The sequence below is a fragment of the Belonocnema kinseyi genome, chromosome 5 (genome assembly GCF_010883055.1).
Source record: "Belonocnema kinseyi isolate 2016_QV_RU_SX_M_011 chromosome 5, B_treatae_v1, whole genome shotgun sequence".
NCBI lineage: Eukaryota > Metazoa > Arthropoda > Insecta > Hymenoptera > Cynipidae > Belonocnema > Belonocnema kinseyi.
Window position 1 is genome coordinate 145,047,302 of NC_046661.1, and position 9,989 is coordinate 145,057,290.

General features: G+C 21.1%; 1 protein-coding gene across 1 annotated transcript in view; it reads right to left on the reverse strand.

The window, feature by feature from the left end:
• The window catches only part of LOC117173937 (transmembrane protein 184C-like), a 56,194-nt gene that overhangs the window by 30,591 nt on the left and 15,614 nt on the right, over window positions 1–9,989 (reverse strand). Inside the window, exons 5-6 of the mRNA XM_033362585.1 lie at window positions 6,554–6,760; window positions 1,048–1,263 (exon numbers count right to left, since the gene is read on the reverse strand). Coding sequence (XP_033218476.1) covers window positions 1,048–1,263; window positions 6,554–6,760 — 423 coding nt within the window. The remainder of the gene's footprint in view (window positions 1–1,047; window positions 1,264–6,553; window positions 6,761–9,989) is intronic.

Below are 9,989 nucleotides of genomic sequence, written 5' to 3' on the forward strand. Positions count from 1 at the left end.
AACTAAAATCGAGGAATATTTAACTTATATAGTTAAATTTTAAGTTAAAAAATTAATTTTCACCTGAAAAAGATACATTTTAAACCAAAAATTGAATAATTAAATTTTTAGTTTAAAAATTAATTTTAACTTGATGAGACGAATTTCTAACAAAATAATTCAATTTTCAACCAAAATGATAAATTTTCAATTAAAATGATTGATATTTTTTCAACAAAATTAATGAATCTTTAATTGAAATATTAAAATTTTTAACCCAAAAATTGAAATTTTTTACAAAAAAAAGATGAATCTTCAACAAAATATTTGCATTTTCAATTAAAAAAGATAAATTAAAAAACAAAAATTGAATTTTGAACTTGAATGAAGACATATTTAATGAATATAGTTTAATTTTCAGTTTAAAAAATTAATTTTCAACTAAAAAAGATGAATTTCAAACCGAAAATTGAATAATTAAATTTTCAGTTTAAAATTTAATTTTAAAAAAATTAATTGTTAACAAAAGAGTTAAACTTGCAGCCAAGTAGTGGAATTTTCATTTTAAAAAAATGAATTCTTAACAAAAAATGTATTATTAAATATTTTTATTTCAAATAAAAAACAGTTAAATTTAACTAAAAAATTACGAATTTTCAACAAAATACAAGAATTTACAACCAAATAGAACATTGAAATTTAAACTATTTTTGCAATATCTACTTAAAAAGTAGACAAATTGGATTCACCCTGGGCTTATTTTAAACAGAATTTCGAAAACAATCAAACTTTTAAAGAGACATTTTTTTAGCTCCAGTATAATTAAAGCGAGAAATAAAAAAAACGATTTTTCTAAGTGAGTCTAAACTTTTGTAGGGCAGTGTATACAGTTAAAAAATTAATTTACTTAAAAACAAAACCGTTTTTTAAACTAAATACTCAAATCGAATGATACAAAGCTACTTTTAGAAATAAAAATAAAATTGTTATTCAATTTTATATTATAATTTGAACAAAATTTAGGTACAATCTCGAAAAAAAAATGCAAAAGCAATAAAATATATTTACCTAAAAGCGTCCCACCAGGCTTGACTCTGTGCCAAATTGACATAAGGTTTATAACTAAAGCTATAGTGATGCGCCACCGCCGCCATAAACATTTCTATGCAAATTAAGAAATTTTGCAGTTTCGACGAAATTTGTCTGATATCTTTAGTGTTATCTGTGTCGAATATACTCGATATCACATTGCAGTAGACCAGCATAGCAATCAAAACACCTTGGCTGAAAAAAAATAAAAAAAAAGAAGAAGATTTTATTATAAGCTTCACAGTAGGGTGTTCATTTAAAAAATAAATATTTTCTTTATACATATTTATACCAAATTTATACCTTTTACAGACTGGCCGTTTCAATCGAAGAAAAAAATTCGCGGTTTTCAAATATTTTTAACAGTTTTTAAAACTAAAAATATTTAAATTCTAAAGCCAAAAATTTTTTCCATTTGAAGTAATAAAAACTGTGCTAGAAATTAAAGCACTCGAAGTGTAATTCTTGAGTTTTAAACTTTTAAAACTGAAGTTTAAAAGTTTTTTTTAATTTAAAACTTAAAAATTAAACACTACCCATAAAAGGGCTTTAAAATGAAGAAAAAAATGAAAAAAGGAAAGAATTTTTTTTTTCCTGTAAGTAAAAACTTTTTTGAAAACTTAAGTAACTTTGGCATAATAAATTTTAGTTTTTTCTATGCCAAAGTAAAATAATCCAATAAGAGTGAAAATTAAAATAAAATAAGAATGTTTTTGTAAAAATAGGTTTTAGAGACTTCCATAATATATATTTTTTTTTTAATTTGGCCACAATTCATGAGATATTTTGACACCAAAAAGAATAATTTATAGGGGAGCAATAAAATAGTGTTAATTAAAAATTTTATTCTTAAGTCTTTCCCATTTTTTTCTCCTTCATTCTTCTGTCTTATTTTTCCACTTTTGGTTGAAAGTTCATTCCTTTCAGTTCAAAAGAATAATCTTACATTTTTCGTTAAGAATTAACTTTTTTATTTAAAAATTTGATTATTTGTTTGCAAACTGAATTACTTTGTTGAAAATTTCACCATTTTCTTGCAACATTTTTTTAAATTAAAATATGAACTATTTTATTGATCATTCATTTTTTTGGATTTAAAATGTCATTCTTTCTGTAGATATTTAATCGTTTTTGGTCAAAAATGTAATATATGATTTTAAAATCAATCTGTTTCAGTTAAAAATTAAGTTTTAAAACATTAAAAATTCAACGTCTTTGTAGAAAAAACGTATTATCCGCTCAAAATTTAAACAATTTGGTAACAAAAATTAAACTACTTGGTTAAAAATTGTTGTATTTTGTTAGAAAAACATCTTTTTTATCAAATATACATTTTTTAATTAAAAATGCAACTGCTTAGTTGAAAATAATCTCTTTTTGTTAAGAATTACAGTATTTAGTTAAAAATTCGTCTTTGTTGGTTAAATCCAACTGTTTTTTTAATTTAAATTAAAATCTTTTTTATAAATATCAGCCATCACATTTTTCGTTAAATGTTTATTTGAAATTTTTTTCTTTTGCCAAAAATTAATTTTTTAAATTGATAATTAATCATTTTTTGATAAAAATTTGTACAGGTTTACAGAAAATTCCTCTTTTTATCCTTAAGTTTAGTATACAAAAATTGAACTTTTTTTTTTAAATACGTTTCTTTTTTTATTGAATCTTTTTTAGTTACAAAATGCTATTATTTATCTAAACATGTTTAGAAACGAAAAAATATAAACTAAAAATTAATTTGTCGTTGATTCTAAAACAATATTTTTTTTTGTTTAAAGATAATTGTGATTCGGTTAAAAAATAACTTTTTTGTTAAAAATTCACATATCTGGGTTTAATTTTCAACTATTTTGCAGAAAATTTGTATTTACGGCTCGAAAATTAAGCAAATTGGTAGAAAAATAAACTATTTGGTTGGAAATTAATGTATTTTATTGAAAATTCACTTTTTTGGTAAACAAATATTTTTGTCTGTTAAAAACGCAGCTGCTTGATTGGAAATTAATCTGTTTTAATTGAAAATTTGAATATTTTGTTTAAAATTTGTCTCTCGCGATTAAAACCAACTGTTTTTTTAATAAATTATTTTTTTAATCTATTTTCTTTGAAAATTCATTGAATTTTTTTTATAATGCAATTTTTTCAACTGAAAATGTAATTACTTTGTTGAAAATTCAACTGATGGGTTAAAAATTATAATTTTTCTAGAAAATTCATATTTTCGGATTGAAAATTGAAATGTTTTATAGAAAATTCGTGTCTCACTTGGTTAAAAATTATTATTTTTTAACAATAAATTAAAATTCTGTTGAAAATTCATATGGTTGGTTGTAAATGATCTTTTTTGTTTAGAATTCTTCATTTTTAATAGAAAATTAGTTTTTTCTTACAAATGCAACTGTTTGGTTGAAAATTAATCAGTTTTAGTTGAGGAATCAACTATTTGGTTGATTTTATTTATTTTTTGATAAATTGGTAGAGAAATTAACTATTTGGTTGGAAATTAATGTATTGCGTTGAAAATTCACTTTTTTTGGCAAAGAATAAATTTGTTATTTGATTAAAATGCTGCTGCTTCATTGCGAATTTATCGGTTTTAGTTGAAAATTTGAGTATTTTGTTTAAAATTTGTTTCTAGTGTTTAAAAACAACTATGTTTAAATTTAAATTTAAATTTTTTATTGAAATATCTATTTTCTTTGAAAATTCACGATTTTAATTGAAAATAAACTGAAAATGTGATTACTTTCTTGAAAAATCAACTGATCAATTGCAAATTATATTTTTTGTAGAAAATTTATATTTTTTTATTGAAAATTGAAATTTTTTGTAGAAAAATCGTGTTTTATTTGGTTAAAAATGATTATTTTTTAACTATAAATTTAAATTTTTTTGTTGAAAATGATCTTTTTTTTAATTCTTTATTTTTAATATTAAATCCATTTTTTTGGGTTAAAAATGCAGCTGCTTGATTGCAAATTAATCTGTTTTTATTGAAAATTTGAGTATTTTATTTAAAATTGGTCTCTAGTGATTAAAAACAACTATTTTTAAATTTAAATTTAAATTTTTTTATTGAAATATCTATTTTCTTTGAAAATTCATCTTTTTAGATTGAAAATTTATCATTCGTTTTTTATAATGCAATTTTTTTAACTGAAAATGTAACTATTTTGTTAAAAATTCAAAATTTTTTTTTAACTTTCAAATTTCAAATTCAAATTTCTTTTTGGATTCTTTTGGATTCAACTATTTTGTTGATAAAATTTCTCTTCGTTGGTTAAAACTAACTTTTTTGTTTAAATTAAAATCTTCTTTGTTAAAATATTTAATATTACATTTTTCATTTAAAGTTTATTTTTTCAGGTGTAAAATTTAACTCCTTAGTAGAAAGTTGAACTAATTTCTTAAACGTTCATACTTTTTTGGTAGAAAATTTAATAAATTCGTAGAAAATTGATCTATTTGAGGGAAAATTAATGTATTTTGTTGAAAATTTGTCCTTTTTGGTAGTTTTTTGTTTGTTAACAAGTATTAATAACTATAAGTGTTAATTTTTAGTAGAAAATTCGACTTTTTAACTTGAAAATTCAACAATTTCGTATAAAAATTATGTATTTTTTTGAAAACTTGTCTTTCTCGCAGAACATACAACTATTGGATTAAAAATGTATGTATTTTGGTGAAAATTCGTATTTTTAAATTGAAAATGCAACTGTTTTACAGAGAAGTCGTCTCTTTCAACAACAAAAATTCAATAGTGTTCTAGAAAATTCGTTTTCTTATTGTTGAAATTTAATTTTTTCAACTGATAATTTAAATATTCGACTTTTGTTAGTTGAAAATTCAGCTAAAAATGTCAAAAACTAATTTTTTAAATCGAAATTTTATCTTTTTTTGTTTAAAATTCAACAGGTGTACAGAAAATTCGTTTCTTTTTTTTATTGAATATTTTTTAGTTAAAAAACTTTATTATTTATCTAAAAATATTTAGAAACGAAAAAATATAAACTAAAAATTAATTTGTGGTTGATTCTGAAACAATATATTCTTTTTGTTTAAAAATAATTTTGATTTAGTTCAAAAATAACTTTTTTGTTAGAAATTCACATTTCTGGGGTTAAAATTCAACTAAAATTTGTATTTGCGGCTCAAAAATTTTACAAATTGGTAGAACAATTAACTATTTGGTTGGAAATTAATGTATTTTGTTAAAAATTCATTTTTTCTGGTAAAAAATCTTTTTTTTTTTTCTTAAAACTGCAACTGCTTGATTGAAAATTAATCTGTTTTAGTCGATAATTTGAGTATTTTGTTGAAAATTTGTCTCTCGCTATTAAAACCAAGTGTTTTTTAATTGACTTTTTTTTGGATATCTAGTTCAACTGATGGGTTGCAAATTATTTTTTTTATATAAAATTCATATTTTCGGGTTGAAAATTCAAATGTTTTTTTCAAAACTTTCAAATTTGAAACTCAAATTTCTTTTAAAAAATGTGTAGAAAGTTCGTATTCTATTTGGTTACAAATTATTATTATGCAACCAAAAATTTAAATTTTTTTGTTGAAAATTCAAATGATTGGCTGTAAATTATCTTTTTTGCTGAAAGTTTATCAATTTGAATAGAAAAGCGATTTTTGGTTAAAAATCCAACTATTCAGTTTAAAATTGATCTTAATTAGTATTAATCTTAATAATAAAAATAATTTGAAAAGTTTATATTTTTCAGGTAGAAAATCTAATAAATTGGTGAAAAATTGATCTATTTGAGGGAACATTAATTAATTTGGAAAGTCAACTTTCTGTTTTAATAGAAAATTCGACTTTTTGGCTTGAAAATTCAACAATTTGGTATACAAATTATGTATTTTGTTGAAAGCTTGCCTTTCTCGTTGAAAATTCAACTGTTTCAGAGAGAATTCATCTCTTTAAAAAAAAATAAATCAACAGTCTTATAAAAAAATTTGTGTTCTTATTGTTGCTATTTAATTTTTTCAACTGAGAATTTAAATATTAGATTTTTTTTAGTTGATCATTCAACTAAAAATATATTTTGTTAATTCGTAATTTTTTGTTAGAAAACCCATTTTTGTTTCTTTAATTAAAATCAAATTTAAAAAGAAAATAGTATCTTCAGGTTTGAAAATGCAACTAAAAATGCAACAATTTGGTAGAAAATTCAATTCTTTTATGTAAAATTTACGTCATTTGTTGAGAATTCATCTTTTTGGTTAAAAATGTAACTATGTGGTTGAAACTTGAGCTGTTTTGTGAAAAATCCATATTTTTGTCGCTTTAAAATTAAAAATTTTGGACCACCTCTAAAGTTGAAAAATATTTTTCAAGGAAAAGTAAATTAAAATAGTGTCTTTAGTGTAATTTTTTTCCAAAATAATAGAAAAATAGTGTGATCGTTACAAAAAAAATGTGAAGTAGAGTGAAGTGTTGAGTTTTTTAAAAAATATTTTAAAAACTGATACTTACAAAAAGGAAAAGAAAACGACGGCCTTTATACACAAAAACTTTCCTATCGGTTTCATAGGCTGTAGAGCTTCGGCATTTGCTCGATAAAATAATACGAGGCAGTACATGGCAACGAACTGTGATAAATTGTTCAGAGCTATCATGTATGGAAAAGCTACGTCTCCCCTAAATTCGCCTTCTCCGTAAACTCCGTTCAATGCACAAATACTGAAAAATAATGCAGAAAATTCAGATAATAGAAAAAAATAGCAATAAAAAAAAATAAAATTACAAAAAAATAGTATAGAAAATTCCCTTCACCCAAAATATCTTAATTATAAATTTATTTTAAAATTTCGAACCTGCACTTATTTATTAAATTTTTAAAGAATTAGTTCAATTTTAACCAATAAATTTGCAACAAAATGGATCAATTTTTAGCCAAATAGTTAAATTTTTAACGAAATAATTCAACTTTTCAGCTAATAGTTAAATTTTCAATAAAATAGTTCAAATTTTAACTAAATAGTTAAATCCTTAATAAAATAGATAATTTTGCAACGAAATAATATTTTTTTAAATCGTTATATTTTCAACCCCATAGTTGAAATGTTAACGAAATAGTTGATTTTTTACCCAATACTTTAATGTTCAACTAAATAATAAAATTTTCCAACAAAAAAGATGACTTTTCAACAAAATAATTCACTAATTGACAAAATAGTTAAATTTGTAACCAAATAGTTTAATTTTAAAACAAAAGGCTGTTTTATTAAAAAATAAATGAATTTGTAACAAAATAATTAATTTTATTACAAAATATTTAAATTTTGAACCAAATAGTTGAATCATTAACAAAATACTTAAAGTTCCTACCAAAAAAAGAGTTTTAAAAAATAGTCGAATTTTTAACAAAATAATTCAACTTTTCAGCAAATAAATAAATTTTTTAACAAACTCATTAAATATTTAACCAAATAGTTGAATTTTCAAATAAAAAGTTAAAATTTGTAACAAATCTTTGATAGTTTAATTTTGAAAAAAAATACTTTAACTCTTAACCAAATAGTTCAAGATTTAACAGAACAGTTAAGTTTAAAAATGTGTTTCAAGTGGCAACAAAAGAATTAAATTTGTAGGAAAATAGTTAAATTTCCAAGAAAAGAGTTAAATTTTTAACCAAATAGTTGAATTTTCAACAAAATAGGTAACTTTTTAAACAATTAGATCAATTTAGAAAAAAAGTTCAATTATTAGCCAAATATTCAATTTGCAACAAAATGGTTCAATTTTTAGCCAAATAGTTAAATTTTTAACGAAATAATTCAACTTTTCAGCAAATAGTTGAATTTTCAACAAAATAGTTCAATCTTTAACTAAATAGTTAAATCCTTAACAAAATAGGTAATTTTTTAACCAAATACAAATTTTTTGATCCGTTATATTTTTAACCCAATAGCTGAATTTTTTATCAAATACTTGAATCTTCATGAAAATAGTTAAATGTTGATCTAGATAATAAAATTTTCCAACAAAAAAACATGACTTCTTAACAAATTAATTCACTAGTTAACAAAATAGTAAAATTTGTAACAAAATAATTACTATTTCAAACTTCATCTATTTGGTTGAATTCGACTCTTTATATTTTAAAATAAAAATATTTTGTCGATGAAATATCAATTATTAAAGTTTTTGTTGATAACTCATAGTTTTTTTGATAAAAAATTAACTAATTGGTTCAAATTTGAACTACTTTGTTCAAAATTGACTTTTTTGGGGTAATGATTTATTATTTTAGTAGAAAAAGCAACTGTTTCGATCAAAGTTGCATTAAAAATTCAAATATTTGGTGTAAAGTTCATGCATTGAGGTAAAAATTATCCTTTTTTTATAGAAAATTTAAAGATTCCATTTTTCGCCGAAATTTTTGTTTATGGACATTTAATCTTTTTGGTTGAAAATTCAATTATTTGGTTAAATATTTATTTATTGAAGATGCATCATTTCTAGAAAATTGATCTTTTTTAGTTGATACAAAACTTGAATAGTTACATTTTATGTTAGAAAATTAATTTTCAACCAAATAGGCGAATTTTGAACTAAAATCGAGGAATATTTAATTTATATAATTAAATTTTCAGTTAAAAAAATTAATTTTCACCTGAAAAAGATACATTTTTAACCAAAAATTGAATAATTAAATTTTTAGTTTAAAAATTAATTTTAACCTAATGAGACGAATCTCCAACAAAATAATGCAATTTTCAACCAAAGTGATAAATTTTCAATTAAAATGATTCAAATTTAACTGAAATACTTAAATTTTCAAACAAGAATATTAATTTTATACAAAAAATACAACTTTTCAACGAAAGACATGAATTTTCAACGAAAGAGTCGAATTTTCAAATAAAGAAATTTTTTCAACCAAATAGTTGATTTTTGAACAAAAAAATTAGAAGTTCAAAAGCTTTAAAATTTTATTTAAAAATCTTGAGAAATCTAGAAGTGGTTTTATATTTTTCAAAATTCAAAATCATTTTTGAATTTTTTCCGGAACTTTTAAATATATTTCAAAATGAATTGGATTTTTTCAATAACTTTTAGAAAATCCTGCAAAAAAGTGAAATTTAAATTTATAAATAACAATAGAACATTTATTTTTTGTAAAAATATTAGAGTAATATTAAGAGATATTTAGAAATATTAAAAAGATTCGAATTAAATTTAGAACTTGAAATAATTTTAAATACTTACAGCCGAATTTAAAATTAAATTAAATTTTTGCAAATTTCAAAGAAAAAATTTAGAATTTGTTTATGATAACACACTTGGTTTAAATTACTCGAAATAATTTCAAGTATATTTTTAAAAATATTTCTATTTGAATCAAAAACAGTTAATTAAAAAAAAAAGAATTTTTAAATAAGACAAATTTTTCAACCGAGAGAGAGCAAAAATGTCAACCAAAGTTATATTTTGAACAAAAATTAATTTCCTACCAAAAAGGACGAATTTTCAACAAAATACAAGAATTTACAAAAAAATAATTGAATTTTCACTAAAAAACAATAAATATTCGTTTAGAAAATTAATTTACTGGAAAACCAAAACGATTTTTAAACTAAATATTCAAATCTAATGATATAAAGCTACTTTTAGAAATGAAAAAAAATTGTTATTCTATTTTATATTACAATTTTAACCAAACTTAAGCACAATCTCGAAAAAAATATGCAAAAGTAATAAAATACAATTACCTAAAAGCGTTCAGATAAATTTTTAACTGGTGTAGTAGAATTTTTGAACAAAAAGTTTAATTTTCTACCAAAAAAGACGAATTTTTTATAAAAAAAAAATAAAGTATCACACAAAAATTGAATGGTTCAATTTTTATTTGAAAACATTAATTTTAAACTAAAAAATTGAATTCTCAACAAAATAGTATAATCTT